At 27.1% G+C, this 17761-nt stretch overlaps 1 protein-coding gene across 5 annotated transcripts in view; it reads right to left on the bottom strand.

Moving 5' to 3' along the window:
* LOC135923031 (putative uncharacterized protein DDB_G0282499) overlaps nucleotides 1-17377 on the bottom strand; it is a 57880-nt gene extending 40503 nt beyond the window's left edge. For all 5 annotated transcript variants that reach the window (XM_065457623.1, XM_065457620.1, XM_065457622.1 and 2 more), the window contains exons 1-2: nucleotides 17301-17377; nucleotides 13583-14041 (exon numbers count right to left, since the gene is read on the bottom strand). In XM_065457623.1, coding sequence (XP_065313695.1) covers nucleotides 13583-13834 — 252 coding nt within the window. In that variant the 5' untranslated portion in view covers nucleotides 13835-14041; nucleotides 17301-17377. The remainder of the gene's footprint in view (nucleotides 1-13582; nucleotides 14042-17300) is intronic.
* Between the last annotated feature and the right edge of the window lie 384 nt (nucleotides 17378-17761).

Raw genomic sequence — 17761 nt, 5'->3', positions numbered from 1 at the left:
GTGTTTAATTCTTTAAAAGGATTTACGCATTTATATTTATACATTATAAATAATTTTAAGAAGAAAAATAATTAATATCAAATTATTTGTAAAATAAAAATAAATTAATTAATATTAGGGCAGGTACATGAAAACTAGCTTTTATCTTTCAACAATTAATTATTATATTTTCTTGTATGAGATATCGGAATCTTAACTTTTAGGTAATTTAATCATTTATTATAAAAACTAATTTCTACAAGTTATCAATATAGCAATAATAAGTAGTAGTCTGCATCGAGCCTAATTTTTCAAGCCCGGCCCGGCCCGAAATTTTTTTAAAAATAGTTTCGCCGGCCCGGCCCGAATTTATTTAAATATAGGAATTAATTTTTATAATTACTCAAAATAAAAGACATATGTTATATGTCGTTTAGTTTCAATAAATAAAATCAATATTTTACATATAAAATTCAATATAAATTTGATAAATTTATATATATTTAAAATGTTTCCAAGATCCGACCCGACCCAGCCCGAATTTGAATTTTTTTCAAAATATTAGCCCGGCCCGAACCCGATTATTTTAAATAGAATTAGGCCCAAAGCCCGTCCGGGCCGGGCTTAACTTTGCAAATCTCTAATAATAAGTAAGCCTATCAAACGATCTATATAATATTTTTTCCTGATAGTAATGATGGAAAATCTTATTATTTATTTTTAAAAGTGAAAAAAAGTATAAAAAAATAATAATTATAACAAAATACGTTATTTTATAAAGGAGCGCCATCTATTTTTGAAAAAAATATTTATTTTTTGATTTTTAAATCGTAATAATTAAAAAACCCATGGCTGTCCCAAGTTTAAATTTTTTTTTATGAATAGATATAAGGTTAGAGAATAAGAAAATATTAAATTCAAAAAAATTTGGAAAGCGAAACACCTGGAATTTTTATGTTTAAAATTTATAACGTAAATAAAAATCGCAACAATATTATTTCAAAAAAATCTTTAATATTTAATAAAAGGCCTTTAATAGAGTCACAAAATGACATATAACTTATATTTTTAAAATCATTATTTTTTTAACTTATCTCAATTTCAAATAATCGTATTTTCCGAAAAAGGTCATTTTTGGCACTTTTGACCATAGATATCTCTGGAACTATGAGTAATAGGAAGCTAAAGATTCGATGCTTTCAAATGATATTCTCTCAGCATACAAAATTTTATCGAAATTAAAAAGGTCGGGCCGAAAAGTTATCGATTTGGTATGGAATTACCCTTGAATATTATTTGATGTATACTTAATTTTTAAATTGAATATATATTTTGCCTTGTTGAATGCTTTTTTTTCATCATGGACTCTTCCATGGTGGATATTAAATTTTGTATTGCATATTTGAATAAATGGAATTCCAGGTTTTCGCTGCGATTTAAAAATTGTTTTGGGTGTTAAAATTAATGTTTATGAGTCTGAGTTAAAAATATGATCATTATAAAAGAAATGAACCTGTAAGTTGAGTAGTTGAAGAAGAGAATGAGTAGAGTGATGAATGAGGAGGATATTATTTTAGATAAACTTATTAATCTTAGAAAGCTTTTTCATAGATTTTTTATTATTTAATTTTATGAAATGTTTCCAATTCATGTTCAAGGCTGTAACATTTTTCAATACTCGGTAAAACTAAAGTGTCTTGTACCTAATGTACGACTTTCCCTTACAGGTAAAGAGCCATTTTAAAATGTCATGGACTAAATTGCAGTTGGAGTTTCTCAGTAAATGAGTTAGGAATTGAATGGGTTTTTTCTTTAATGTGATGTGGATTGGAGTATGTTTTGATAGTTTCCATAATTTATCATTCTATATTAGTCTAGGGTAGAAAACACCGTTTATAATTCTAAAGCACTTATTGACAAACGTCTGAAGTTTCCTGTTGTCGGCTTTTCTAATTTCCCAAGTTTCACAACCGCATAACAGTATAGGGGTGACAGTGGAATTAAAGATTAGAGTCTTGTGAAGGCCGGTATCTACCTTCCAAAGCTTGAAGTATTTATAGAATGCTATCATAGCATTTTGTATCCTTAATTTGAGCACTTCCTTACAGCCTTCTCTATTGTCTAGGGTAATCCCGAGATATTGGTGACTACCTTAATCTCTTCAGACGACCCAATATCAATATTCTCTATGGGAGGTGTGTCTCGCTAAAAGAATCATAATCTTGTTAGAATTTATTTCCCGTACAACTTTCAAATTTACAGATTTTAGTAAGTGGTCTTTAGTAATAATTACTACTTGATTTACAAAAATATTTAAGCTTGCTATAAGCGTCAATTCACTAAATATTAAAGGTTTATGGAATAAACTCGCTATTCTACTAAGACTAATGACAGATGGAAAAATGGATATAATTGCTCTATAGGAAACTCATAGTCAGGTTAACATCACTATAGCATCCTGCTCTGGTACTACTTTAAATAGCTGGTCTGGTATTGGATAGCAACATCATTGGAAATGAAGCCCTCGCACAACCTAATGAAGATGACAGCAGGAAAATACTAGATTTATTTTGTAATAATAATCTCAAAATTGAAATCTTTCACAGAGGCAAATACCTACACCTTTAGGAAAGGGAGTCAAAGATCGCAGATAGATTTCTTCAACTCAAATGTTCACGGCTAATTTAAAGATGTAATGGCCATGATGTATATCAACTTATCTGACCATAGAATGAACAAAGCCAAGATCATAGTAAGGAATTTATGGGGAGCCTCAATTAGATTGAATAACACCTCTAATCAACCTGCAAATACACTTAGAAGGCAAAATATCAATAATTTACAAATACCAGTGATTAGAGAGCTATTTGACCAAAAACTATCTGAGAAGTAAGTGTTTGAAAACATATCTTGGTCCAAATTAGTTGAAGAATGTTGGACGAGATTTAGGGAAGTTATTCACGAAGTGAGTAATGTTCTAGGAAGCAACAATTTACTCACGAGGAATGACTGGATATCAATAACTATGCAAAAAAATGAGGAGCTCCGTTCAAAGGGTTACTTTGCAAGAAACTCTGGAAAACTATTTAAAGATCACTAAGGAGTGACAGAAAAATCTTCATGGTTATGAAAGCATATGAGATCGATATAGATATGAGAGGAAATAGGCTTTATGATGCTTATAGCAAGCTTAAATACTTTTGTAAATCAAAGATCTTTAAAAGAACTTCCTCCATTCGATTGGAGAATAATAAAGTCATAATTGACCATGATCAGATGGTACTATGGATAGATTACTATATAAGTATTTTTGAATCAAGGAAACCAGCTAGAATATTATCTGAACAACAACCTACATCTCTATCTACCTCACAATTTTCAATAGCTGAAATGTCCGCTGCTCTAAGGAAACTCAAAACCACAAAGCTCCTGGCCTAGATAACATCACTGGGGAGCATCTCAAAGCGACATCTAATGCTATACCACATTTCCCTCTAATCATTTTTTAATAAAATCTGGTCTTCTGGGATGACACCTAAAGTCTGGAATTTATATATTCTTTGCAACTTTCCGAAAACCACAAAACCTACTAAATTCTGCGATTATAGTACAATCACCTCGACTACATCCAAGATTTTTATGGTTTTCCTTAAGACTCGTAATCTACAGACATAACAAAACCTCTTCTCAAAATATATTTGCGCTATCATTCCGGCAAAAATATCATGAAGCCATTTCTTACTCTCAAAATCATTATTCAAAAATATGACAGATATAAATTATCTTTTCTCTTTACGTTTATCGATTTCATTGATAATGTCAATCATGAACTCTCTGGTAAATACTATCAGAGGCTTTAAGAAACCACTATAACAACCTGCTTACCCCGTGCAGAATAAATAACAAAACCTCTACGCCTCTAAAAATTAAGAAAGGAGTAAAACAAGATTGTGTCCTTTCTCATATTCTCTTTAATGTAGTAATGAACAAAATTTTCAACTTTCGATGCTGCCAATCTATTGGAACTTATTTCATTTTCAAACAATAAGCACCATTTAAAGAACAGGATTATATCCTATGCTGATGACGTATTAATTATTACTAAAGATCTGGAAGAAACCTAAAAACTTATTCCCTTACTAAAATCTGTAAGTTTGATATTTAGGCTAGAAATAAATTTTAACGAGTGTCATTCCATATCAAATCAATCACTTTACAAACTGACCATCTCAGATTTTGCTAAAATTTGGTATATAAGTTAATGAAGTGTTGTAATTGACGAATCCAAAATATTAACTCTTTTAAAACCGGAGATATAGCCTCAAAGTGGCTCTGCTTAGTTATTTTTCGAAAAAAAATGATTTTTTAAGATTGGGATAGCTTTATTTTTCCAAATTTCAGATATTTTGTAAAGAATACCAAGAACTGTTCATATAAAAATTTTCAGAGTTGTAAAAAAAATTTTAAGCAAATATGCTAAAATAAAATACCATGACGTTAATAATTTTAAATGGCTTGAAAATTAATTTTTGAAAATATGTCAATCTACATTTTTTTATATTCCATAATATAATATTTGTTAAATAAAATCGCATTTTGGCTCAAAAATAAAATATCCGCTAGATAGCACAAGTATTTTAAAATAGCTAAAAATCTCTTTTTTGTAAAATAAAGTAGATGTTTTTAATTATTCGATAATATTTATTGAATTAATTCATAGTAAAATTGATTATAGTATAGAAGCTTAGTTATATAGATTTCCTTAAATTTAAGTTTATGGCCATTTCGGATTCTTCATGAGATAAATTATAAGTTCTTCCTGTAGTGGTCAAAAAGTTGACAACAGTTAAATATTACCTTTATCTCATCAGCACTAATAATCGCTAATATATAGGCCATCTACCATTCATAATCATAAAAGCATGTTAATACCCTTTTATATCGTTGGTTGATATCTCGCCTATTCGATTTTGAATATTTTGTGGTAAGGTTTGAACAGCACTGAAATATTTTTTTGTAATTATTTTGATAAGCTAACAGGATAAACTGCATGAATTTTTTGAGCTACAGGAATTGAAAGAGCTTTAGGAAACCGATCTTCTTTCTCCTCTTGGTATTCTTCATGGGATATATAAAAAAATGAATATTTTTTTATATTTTCCTCAGCGAATTTGAAGAAATTGCAAGATTTTATTTGATTTTCAAAATGTCGTTGTAGGGGCCCGTACAGCCAAGCGTTTCACAGTTCCCACTATTCCATCGCAAGCACTTTTCCCATGCGCAATAGCAAAGAAATGTCAATCTGTCGGAGAGCGAAGTCTACCTGATGATAACACAAATTTATGAAATTTTTCCTGTTTTTATATTGCTGCTGACCCATCGGAATAATAATAAATGTATATAGGCTCTGATAAAAAGTATTTTTTTTGAAATAAATGAAATTAGCAGGTATTATGTTCCAGCGACTCGGATATGGCAGCATAACTTATATGATTCAATGAATTATTAAATTTGAGGGTGACCTAGGAAGTGGCCCAGTGGTAACTATGTATTTCATCTTGAAGTATGAAGGAGTAATTTTCAGAAAAATCACCAAATAATGATTTGCTCTAAATTGTTTTTACGATTCTGGTGTAATTTGTTTTGATGTTCACAAATAAGAGCATGGCGCATCAAAATAAATATTATTTTAAATAAGTATTTCGTCAGCTGTTTACGTTAGTGTCTCTAGACTTGTTCTATCTACAGAAATCCAATGCTTAAAAGAAATTATATATATATCGTATGTTACAAACAAATTTTCTAATTGGCCCCTTAATGGCTGGTCAGGGCATTCTCGGCAATCGCCAAAGTAGGCTGGCAGGAAAGAATTACAAATCATTTTTGAAACGATGTCTCGGTAAGTTTGACCACTACAGGAAGATAATTTAACTAGTAAAGAATCCGAAATGGCTATATACAAATTAAATAGAAATCAATATAACTAAACTTCTATACTATATGTAATTCTATTAATTCAATAAATATTATCGAATAAATAAAAACATCTACTTATATATTTTACAAAAATAAGATTTCTAGCTATTTTAAATTACTTGCGCTATCTAAATTTTATTTTAGTGCCGAAATGCGATTTTATTCAACAAATATATGGAATATATAAAAAAGATAGATTGACTTATATTTTCAAAAATTAAGTTTTCAGCTATTTAAAATTATTACCGCCAGCTAATGGTATTTTTATTTTAAGCATTTTTCCTAATTAATTCATGTTTTACCACTCTGAAAATTTTTATATGAACAGTTCTTGGTACTCTTTACAAAAATTAATTACAAATTTTTGACCGCAATTTTAAAAAAATTTATAAATTAAAAATTAATTTTATTTAAAATACATGGAAAAATTTACTTAGGGCTTCTAACATTAAAATTATCCCAATTTTAAAAAATCATTTTTTAAATGACCAAGCTCAGCCAATTTGAGATTTTATATCTCCGGTTCTAATAGAGTTAAAGGGCTAATATTTTAGATTCGTCAATCACAACACTTCATTAACTTATATACCAAATGTTTGCAAAATCTGAGATGTTCGGGTTATAAAGTGATTGATTTGATATGGAATGACCCAAGACCATTATTATTTTAGCAAGATAGACATTTCCCATAGAGAATTTTAATATTGGGTCTGAAGTGATTAAGGTAGTCACCAATTAAATATCTCGGGATTAAACTAGACATTAGAGGGGGTTGTAAGGAAGAGTTCTTAAGGATGCAAAATGCTAGATAGCTTTCTATAAGTACTTCAAACTTTGGGAGACAAGGGAGATACCGGCCTTCACAAAACTACGAATCTTTAAATCCACTGTCATCCCTATACTGTTATTTGTGAAACTTGAGAAATTAGCAAAACCGATAACAGGAAACTTCAGACGTTTATCAATAAGTGCTTAAAAATTATAAACGGTGTTTTTTACCCTAGACTATATCGAATGATAAATTATGAAAACTATCAAAACATACTCCAAATCTACATCACATTAAATAAAAAACGTATTTAATTCCTAATTCATATACTGAGAAACCCCAACTGTTTAGTCCATGACGCTTTAACATGGCTATTTAACTGTAAGGGAAAGTCGTATAGTAGGTACGAGACACTTTGTTTTCCCCGAGTATTGAAAAATGTTGCAGACTTGAATATGAATTGGAAACAATTAATAATTAAATAATAATAAAAATCCATAAAAAAAAGAAGCTTTTTAAGAGTAAAATCAAGTTATCTAAAATATATCCCCCTCATTCATCCTACTCATTCTCCTCTTCAACTCAAATACCTTCAACAAGATTATAGGTTCATTATATTGATCATATTTTTAACTCCGACTCATTAAGCAAAATTTTAAGTCAGCCTTCCCCTGTCCCAATTACAATTAAATATAAATATGGAAGTAGTTTATGGGTGTGGGCTGTTTATTTTTGCATTACCTTAATCAGCCCACAGAAGCTTAAACAATAGTCCTTGGACTATTGTGCGTACGTAAGGCTTGCCCACAAATGTGTAATGGGCTTATCATATTCTTCCCCTAAATTCTTTTTTTTAAATTCAATTATAGTAAATGAGAAATACCTAGCGTAGCTCTATAGTACCTACAACGTTTAGAGGGTGAATGCGCTTTATCACGTATCACGTAAATTTGTCTTTAAACTGAAATTTTATATAATTTAAATTAATGGAATAAAATTGGAAAAATATCAGGAGAAAGCAAGCAAAATTAATTAAAAATTATCAGGCCATATAAAACTGTTAAAATTTTAAATAATAAATTGCTTACTTCTAAAATATCATTTTATATAGATTGATTTCTAAAAATTAAATAAAATACTTCACATTTACATAAGAATCATTTTCATCATCAGAATCAGAGGAAGTAATTATTTTATGCATGAATTATCATAACAATTTATTTTAAAATTAAAGGATATTAAATATTATATTCTTATTTTAAATTGATTAAAAAAACGGGAGAAAGGGTAAATCAATAGACGGCGTGTTTTGGCATAAATAAAGTAAAAAATCGGAAAATTATCCTAAAAGCGGGAGATCTGGCAACCTTGGATATATCGGATCGGAATCGACATTGATCGTTTTCGGGAGAAAATAGGCTAGATATCATTTAAAAACCAATTCGATTTTTCAAAATAATAAAATAATCGTGAAATAAACTATTTTATATTTAGAACACCCATTTTTATAAAACAAATGAACAGTTTTATGTTTTTTATTAAATTTTTAAAGAATGAAATTTATCAAATAAAATATGCATGAATTATGATAATTATTAAATCCTAATTTAATTTAAATATACTCTGTTTGCAATCTGAAATAAATTCTAAAAAAATATTTACTTTATTTTAAAAACTTTAAGGAAACCTAATGATAAAAGTTTTAAAAATTTAGAATTGTTAAACGGCTCGATTTTTAAAAACGGCTAATCCATTATTTTGGCAAGAAATATTACCGCAAGCTTGGAGATTTTGCTCATAGATTTTAGAAAAATTTGGAAATCTATTACCAAAATCTCGAAGCTTGCGAAATAATATTTTGGCTAAAATATTATTCACAATTCGCTAAAGCAAGCCGTTTAACAACACTATAAAATTAGAGAAATTGAATTTTATTTTACTTTCTTGTATGTTTGTATATTTTACTTTCTAAAATTGATATAAAAACAAGATAAACAACGTATTCCTATGATTTTATTAGCATACTAATATAATTTTACCTACAAGATGAAGGCAAAAAACAGAAAATTTTGAAAAATGATTCCACGAAAAAATCTTTTTATTTATTAATGAATTTATTTAATACAATAATAAAAAGCTGCCAACAATTTTTTTATTTAAATTATTAAGAAAATTTCTCTCGAACCCCCAACTTTTATATGAGGTTCGGGTTCACATTTCTGAAAAATAGCCTTATTTCGTGTTTTTTTTAATAAAGCTTTGCAAGTTTTCAAATTAAATGTTTTGATGTTTTGGAGTAAGCCTAACTTACATAAGCTAAACATAAATCTTGTCCAACTGGAATTTATATTTTAGAATCGAAACAAGAAAACGTTTTGGAATACCTAATTTCTTATAAGAAAAGATAGTAAAATATTCTGATTACAATTTTGAAATAAAATCTAAGGCTGTGTCCTGGTTCGATTCATTTCCAAACAGCCGGTAGCTTTAGCTAAACAGCCTAAAAAGTAAGAGAAAAATATAAACGAATAAAAACACAAAATAATTTAATAAAAAAACACAAAATAATTTAATAAAAAACCTTTTATTAAAATCTGGAATTTTACCAATATTTGAGGGTAAATGTTATCTGTTCATTTTAAGGTAATAATTGATAAATTTACTGCTCAAATTTTCAAATTTCCCTTTGAAACAATTTACAAATTACTTACAGCCAAAATTATTTAATAAAATAACAGAATTTTAAAACTCCGTCCGGCTGTAAAATGATCAAAAAAATCTAGGTCGGGCTTAAAAATGCCAAGTTTTTTAAAAATTCAGGCCGGGTTTGAAAATGGAAAATATTTAAAAAGCGCCCCTGTAGGCCTCTGATGTATATAAATATAATATATAAACTCCAGCAATTGATAAAAAAATATGTCAGATAAAAAGTACAACCTTAAAAATAAAAATTACTGAAAAACATGAAAATTATATTTAAAAAGTAAGCACTATGCGTAATTGTTTTGTAAAAAAAAATTGTACGAATTTTTTAACGGACGAGAAGGACAAAATTTTTTAAACTTATTATTAATAAAAAAATAATATTCATTTCAGTCCAAATAGAGTAAAAAAAGTCATCTAGCATTTAGATTTGTATAGTTTGGGTCATGATATGAGCAAAATAAAAAAAATCAGCCAAAAACTACATCGACTTTTACGAATATCACCCATCAGTGTATGTCCAATACTTAACTTTTATGATCTCAAAAGCAAAATTAGTTTAGAGCATTCCGATCATATATTAAATAATAAAAATTTTATAAAAATGATTTATTCATAGAATTTTACATTCTAATTTTTAAAATACTTTTTCTTTTAAAGCAATATCAAAAATTTGACATAGATTGTAGTCACAACATGAAAATTCAAAAAAAAAATCGCATAATTATATATTTGAAAAATGTACTGAGTAATAAAATATAATGTAATAAAGTAGGATTTAATTAATTTGTATTATATAGATGATATGTATAAAAAAATATTCCTTTTAATGGTCAACTATTCTTGAAGAGATTATAATTTTAAAAGGCTGAAAAATTATAGTAAAAATAAATCTTAGATATGCAAGAAAAGCGAGGGAAATGGATTATATATGAACTGACAACGCTTGAGGAAATTTCATGGTAAAGGCCGGGCAAAGTGAATGTGTTTGAATACGATGTGATAACGAATGATAAGAATTAGACTGATATTATAAAGATGGCAAATATGAATTGAGATGTTGGGTGAAAGCGATCTATTTAACATCACAGTAGAATCCCGGACAGAAATGTCTTGGTTAAAAAAAACCCCCAAACAAAAAAATATATACCAAATTTTAGAGAAAAAACTTAAATGCACATAAAATGGCTAAAATTACTCCCTTTCTTTTGTTCAGAATATTTCTGATCGAGATTCATCACAGTAAAAATGCTCAAAGTTTATAAAGACTAATTTGGAGAAGACTTTTCTAGAAGATTGGCATCGGCTAAAATGAGGTTTATTTACAGGGTTGTGATGGCTAAATTTGCCATTACTTGAAATTAATAATTATATCAGACATAAAGAGAAGATTTGATATAACCTGACAAAATTCTTAATGTTATAAAATTATAAAAAAACTACAAAAATAATATGGAAGATAAACTAATCAGGTTCCTTATATCTCGTCCTAGATCGACTAAATTAGTCACAAATTTTGTGAACTAATTTATTCGTATGTCCAAGCATTTAAAACGTAATTCTCGTATGTGTTTATTTAAAAATTACACGAATAACATATTATTCCGAGGAATCTCTGACATCAATGTCCTGGACAAAAATACCTTCGGACAAAAAATACACCAATTATAAAATTTAAAATGTTTGAAAAAAGATATTTAAATTTTTTTATTAAATTATTCAAAACAGCATTAAGTATCTGTTAGATTTTACCGAATAATGGGTTTCGTGTCTAAAAAATTAGTATTTATTACCCTCAACTAATATAAACACTAACCCTTATTTTTGTTCCTAAACTATAATAGATAAAAACAAAGAAACTTATCCGCTGCTTCAAGCTGGTTAGTAGCCTTAAGTATCTTATAAATCTTACCGAATGTAGTGGTTTTAGTTTCTAATAAAATTAGTTTTTTTCCTCATCTAATATAAATACTAACACTTATCAATGTTGCATAGACCTAAGATAACCTCTAAAGCGATCTACGAGTTATTAGGCTAGGTCGATAAAAACTAAAAGAAATTTATTGGCTGCTTCTCGCTGCTCGGCACCAAGTCTCTTTAAAGTTTACAGAATATAGCGGGTTTAGTGTCTATTAAGTATTTATAAAAATCTACTTTTATGCTTATTTAACCCTAGCCCACATCAAGCCTTGCCATGAACCGCTTATCAAAGCCAACATTTAAACATTTCTTCCTCAGTACCGTATATGTACATGGTTTTATATAAAAATTTGAGTAAAAATGCACAGTGGCTGCACATCATTAGTTAAATAGTTTTTCAGTGATAAATAATTTTTTAAACTTTACCCTTTTTCTTAACATTTAAAAAATAATTAAAATTTGGATATTTTTGTCGTGTCTTTTTGTCCGAGGGTATTTATATCCAGTTCTAACCGATTACTGATTCCGAAATTTATTTCACAAAAATTATTTACTAATTTTAATATTTACTAATTTTAATATGAAATTTGAACACTAACGCTTAATAACATGAAATTGGTATGCTAAATTAGTATATAATTTAGTCGAGCTAGTAAAAGGTATTAAGAAATTATACTACTATCAACTAGGAACCTGAAAAAGTGATTTGCTTAAAACCAAAAACAAGTCTAAAGATTGTTCCTGAAAAGAACCAAAAGCAAAAAACTAAATGTTTTGTTAATTTTTTTTATAAATTAGAGCTTATTCTTTAAATTTTTTATAAAACCAAAATGGAATCAGATGAAAAAGTCCCTTTTTAAGGTTTTTGACCAATACATTGTTCACAATTCATAATTAAAATAGTAGCTAACTTTGTAATTTTTAATTAATGATTGAGGCAATTAAGTAAATTTTTACGGTCACCGATTCAAACAGCTTTATAATAAGTAAAGGAAATTATATAATAAATATTAGTCAATATATAAAATAAATATAATATATTTATGATTTAGAAAAAACTGGACTAATTTTTAACTATCACAAATCGCAAATATAATTGACTAGAAATGTTAACTTAAAAAATTATTGGTTTTTTATCAAAAAAAATTATTTAAGTTGAAAGTGGCTAAATACCACATTACGTTCATATAAATTAGTAAAAATGAGATATAAATAATAAAAATTACATAGTATCAACATTTAAATTTTCGTAAAACTTGTGAATAATTATTTAATATAGAAAATGATATTTATACGAATTTTTTTGAAACAAGTCCTGTTTCATCTATTAAAAAATATTAAGAGCCAGTCTACAGGTAATGCCATATAAAAATTGATAATTTTAATTGGTTTCCGACCAAATTCGGAGAAATTTTGGTCGATGAATATTTCAGAGTAAATGCCAATTTTAAAATTTTCGAACTGATTTAACTTAAGTATATTATTTATTATATTTCTACGGTATAAAAATTATGATTAACAATTTTTCCAGTTTGATTCGAATTCCTAGCAACCAATATATAATCTTTTTATCAGTTTTTGATCGTAGAGTATTTTAAAGTTTCGAAAATTTTAAAACAATGTATATTTCAAATTTTTATACTTTAGAGTAATGTGTGGAAACATTAATTTGAAATCAAAACTTTATCGAAAAATAAACTTTTTTTAATAGAAAATTAAAATATGACCAAAATATATTTGTGAAACTTTTAAAACTATTGCGTCTAAATATAAAAAATGTTTACAAATTTTCAAATAAAATGCACTCTTATTTTATTTGATTGTTTTACTTTAAATTATTATATTAAAAAATAAGGAGGGAAAAAATGAGTTGAACTGATTTTATGATTATAAATAAATATCTTTCGCTCAAATTAAAAATGTTTAGCAAAATTGAGCTATAAGATTTTCAAATTATGGCAAAGCTCAAAAAAGTTGAAACTTTTTTATTATGTACTTCCTTTATAACTTACAATTTAAATAAATTATTTGGAGCTGGGCCTAACCTAAAAATCGGATAAATTAGGCTTAGCTGATTTGTTAACCTAAAGGTACGGCTAAGCCGGTTTAGAGTGGGTGAAAATTTTCTGATTACGCAACACTAGATAGAAGTAAATAATAATAGACGTGAAAAGTTTTTTTGTCAAGATCATCACATATCATAGTAAAAAAGCAAAAAAAATAAAAATCAGCTACCTCATATTCATGTTTCTTGCTATCGTTGTTTAAATCAGAATTATAGGTATTAATTAGTTTAGGAACATAATCGCCTACTCCTGAGTCGATCAAACTAGAAGTGGTCACGTGATTACACATCATTTCATCCTCCGTTTTATTAATTGTCTGCTTTGGTAGATGGGAGATATCGAGTGGAATCGAACGTTTTTTAAAGACTGTCCGGTGCGATTTATCACGATTTTTGGGAGGGGAAGGAGATGAGGAAGACATTCTTGGAGTAAGAGAATTATATTATTCTTGATGGTTATCAATGTTGCATATAAGGGTGTATAACTTTAAAATGATGATTGTTTGACCGTTGGGCGATGTCTTATCCGGTGCTTTTACTTCACATTTATTGATGCTAATTTTGCATGTAATTACGATTCCGATTTCAGCATAAAAGTCAAGATTAAGTGTAAACTCTAAAATATATTTCTTTTTTAAAAAAAATAAATAAAACAATATATTTGTCCTTGTGTGAATCTTAGTGCGACATCGTTCTCCATTGCCATATATTCTTTTCATATCGCATTGCTATGTAATACATTCCGCTTATCAGAGTTTGAAAAATATCGAAAATCTTTTTAAGTAAATATTTTGTTATTTTCAGGCATATAACTCAAAAAGTTTTTGAAGATATTTTTCACACTTTGCCGCTATCTAAAAATGAGCAAGGCCTTACTGATAATTTATAATTAGCGTGAATTCGCTGCGAAGAATATAAAAAGCCCGCGAATTCGCGCTAACTTTGAATGCAGTGCTAAAAAATTAATTTTAATTTAGGCATGCTCAAAAAGACTTGTGGAAAGAAATAGAAAATATTTAGCCCCTCGTAGCGACACCAATGTTTACGAAATTGTAGTAAAATATTATGCGAAAATAGGATAAATTTTTTAAAAATTATACAAGTGCTGAACTTGCTATTAAATTAACAAATCACTACAATTAAAACTTTTGGAATTTAATGATAATAAAAAATGTTAAATTACGTGAAAATATTATAAAGTTATCTTATTTTTAACCTTTTTTAAAAATCGATTTTGAATTCAAAATTGATTTACTTTACTGTAAAAAAGGAAATAAATATTATTATGAGTAAAAGAATGAATGTTAAAAATGGAATAACAAATTAAGTTTGCTCATTATTTTAAAAAAACATTGATATAATATATTAAATTAATTGCATAAAAACTAAATAATTTTTCAACGAATTTGTAAATTATCTTGTATTTTATTTTTAAAATGAGGACAATATTGGCAATGCAGTATATTAATGAACACCCAATATAGCAATGCCGTAGACAGGGGGTGGAGAATAGTATTGGCAAAATTTTCTAATAAAATCAATTTTTCACAAATATTGTTGACCCTCCCCTGTCATCCCTATATCTTCAAAAAATGAATAAAATAAGCTATTATAAACAATATTTTTTTAAAATAATTAATTACTATTATTATTAGGATTTTTTAGAAAAAACATAATTTTGAAGCCCTAATATTTAATGATAGTGTAACCCGTGGAAAGACACGATAAAGGTATAATGGTGAAGTCTTAAAAAAATTCACCAATGATAAAAGTTACGATAATGAAAATTGAAGTGTGAGGGTAAATAATAGTAATAATATAATGTATTGTATTCGTATGAATGATGCAAGAAAATAAGTTAATATTTTATAGTATTAAAAAATTAATAGGAAGTAAAAGAATAAAAATAATGGCGATCCAAAATTAAGTTATATTTCCCTTAGAATCTACCATCTATCTCCTTAATATATATGGAGGGATATACCTCTGCCCTCCCCCAATCAATATAATTGCTCATTTTTTAAAAATAAGGTTGTTTTACCAATAATCCTTTGTTCATAGTCACAATTATGCTACCTCTCAAAGGTAGTTTCTTTCTGGTTTGAGTCCTGCAAATGAATTTTTGTCAAAAAGTCCCTTTTGTCCTTAAGAAAAATTTTGTACCTTTTTTGAAAAATGAAACAATAACAAAAGTGTTGTTTTGGAGCATTAGAATACTATAAAAAAAAGTATCTTTACACTTATTTTCTAATTATGTTGTAACTCCTATTTGGCAATTAAGCTCCTGGAGCATGGATAGAAGTTTTCAGGAGAATGTTTTAGATAGAGAAGAGAATAAGAGATTATGTGAAAATAATTGATATTCATAGTTTTACACCAGGGAAAGAAACTATGGATGTGATTTTTGTTGTAGAGGTGAAGAAAGACAGGTTTTTTATTATATACAATTGGAGAAGGTGTTAGACAGGGTCCCTCATTGGGTTAATAAATGCTTTAAGAAAATCAGGTGTAGGGGATTGGTTTAAGATAAGACTAATGATAATAATGTGATAGCTACTTTTAAAATGAGCTTTTATTGCCTTTCAATTTATGTAAATTATCAGATGATGGAAATAAATTTTCTATACATATTTTTATTTTAGCTAAATTTATTATGGACCAAAAAAAAATGAGACTATATAAGAAAATGTTATAAAACCTTATTATGCAAGCTTGTTATTGAAAGAAATGGGCAACCAAATGCCTCAAATAATCAAAAATTAAAAACTTTCCCAGTATTTTTTTAAAAAAGGATCCTGTATGTCAATGATTATAAAATTATGAAGGATAATATATAAAAAAAGAAGAAAAGATATATAATTTTTGAATATTCATTCTCCAAAATTAAAATAAAAAATATTCGATTATTTGCATATGCAGAGCATTCATAAAATGAAAACATTCTAGTAATCTGCAGAGATTCTAGCCCATGGCCAAAAAAATGTTTGTTATATTTCATTTTTGCCTTCATCATAATTATGAAATGAATTTTTAAAAAAATTAAATTAGGAAGTACAAAATATTTCCTATTCATATAATATTTTTTTAATGGATAAAGATCAGCATTAAATAGATAAAGATCATAAAATAGTCATTATTAAATAAATAAATGCAATTCATAAATAAATATTTTGAGCTTGAGAAATATTTCCTAATTTCAATATAAAAAATTTGATCACAGAGGAGAAAGGCACAAAGGCTGAGGTTTAAAAAATTTGCCATAGGGCTTTGGGCTAACTTCACCAAAAAAAATAATTGATTTTGCATGTTTATAATTGATGATAAAATTGCTGTAAACTCTGAAAAGAATTTATGTTTTATTTTTCTAGATTAGATAATTCTATTTAAAGATAAAATATATTCATATTCGTTTGTCAATATAATAGCCATTTCAAAAAAAGACAAAAAGACCCATTCTTGTTTTTAAAAATCCCTTTTACAAGAAATTGAAAGTTGTTATTTCAACAAAACTTTGCAATAATATCTTTTAAAAAATATTACAAGAAATTGAAAGTTTTTATTTCAACAAAATTTTGCAATATTTATATAAATTAACTAAAAAAACATAATTCCTTATAAAAATTTAAATAATAGTATATTTTAAGATATACTTAATTCAATCAATCCTATATTTTATTTTAAGTCATTTAAAATATGCCTTCAGAACCATTAAAATTTTGTATTTATGATTCTATTGTTATATTTGTAAACCAAAGATTTTAAAAATAGATTTTATAATTACTAATTTAAACATGGTTTAATTTTTAAGTTATAATTAAATATCAAGCCTTGATTTTAAAAAATAAGACACCATCAATAAAGTAAAAGCGATTAAATTTGTTGGCTTACTTATTTTGAAATTCAGTAGTTATATATGCAAAGATAATCAGAAAATATTTTACAACATAAATTCAGCCATTTATAAATTGCGAAACGAGATTTGATGTTTAAAGATTTGTAAGAATTTGATTAATAATTAATTTATATTTAAGAGTTTACATATGAGCTAGAGAGTGAAAATCTGCATAAAACATCATGTATTATATAATGGAAGTTAAAATTCATCAATGACTTAGATGACACAATAAATCGATCAAAATTATTTTGAATTTTAGTTAAAGATTGTGTAATCCGTTAAATATTGGGAGTGAAGAATCCATATTTAATGGTAAAATAATTTAAGTAGGTTAAAATGAACCAAAATAATAACCCATATATGATTTATTATTATTGCTCCATTTGCAATGATCTTAATGGTTGATAAAAATGACATGAATTATTAATGCTGCATCGCGTCTACTGTATTTGTA

The sequence above is a fragment of the Gordionus sp. m RMFG-2023 genome, chromosome 1 (genome assembly GCF_954871325.1).
Source record: "Gordionus sp. m RMFG-2023 chromosome 1, tfGorSpeb1-WG-v2, whole genome shotgun sequence".
NCBI classification, from domain to species: domain Eukaryota; kingdom Metazoa; phylum Nematomorpha; class Gordioida; order Chordodea; family Parachordodidae; genus Gordionus; species Gordionus sp. m RMFG-2023.
Note: the sequence above shows the minus strand (reverse complement) of the source record. Positions and strands in the feature narration are given on the sequence as shown.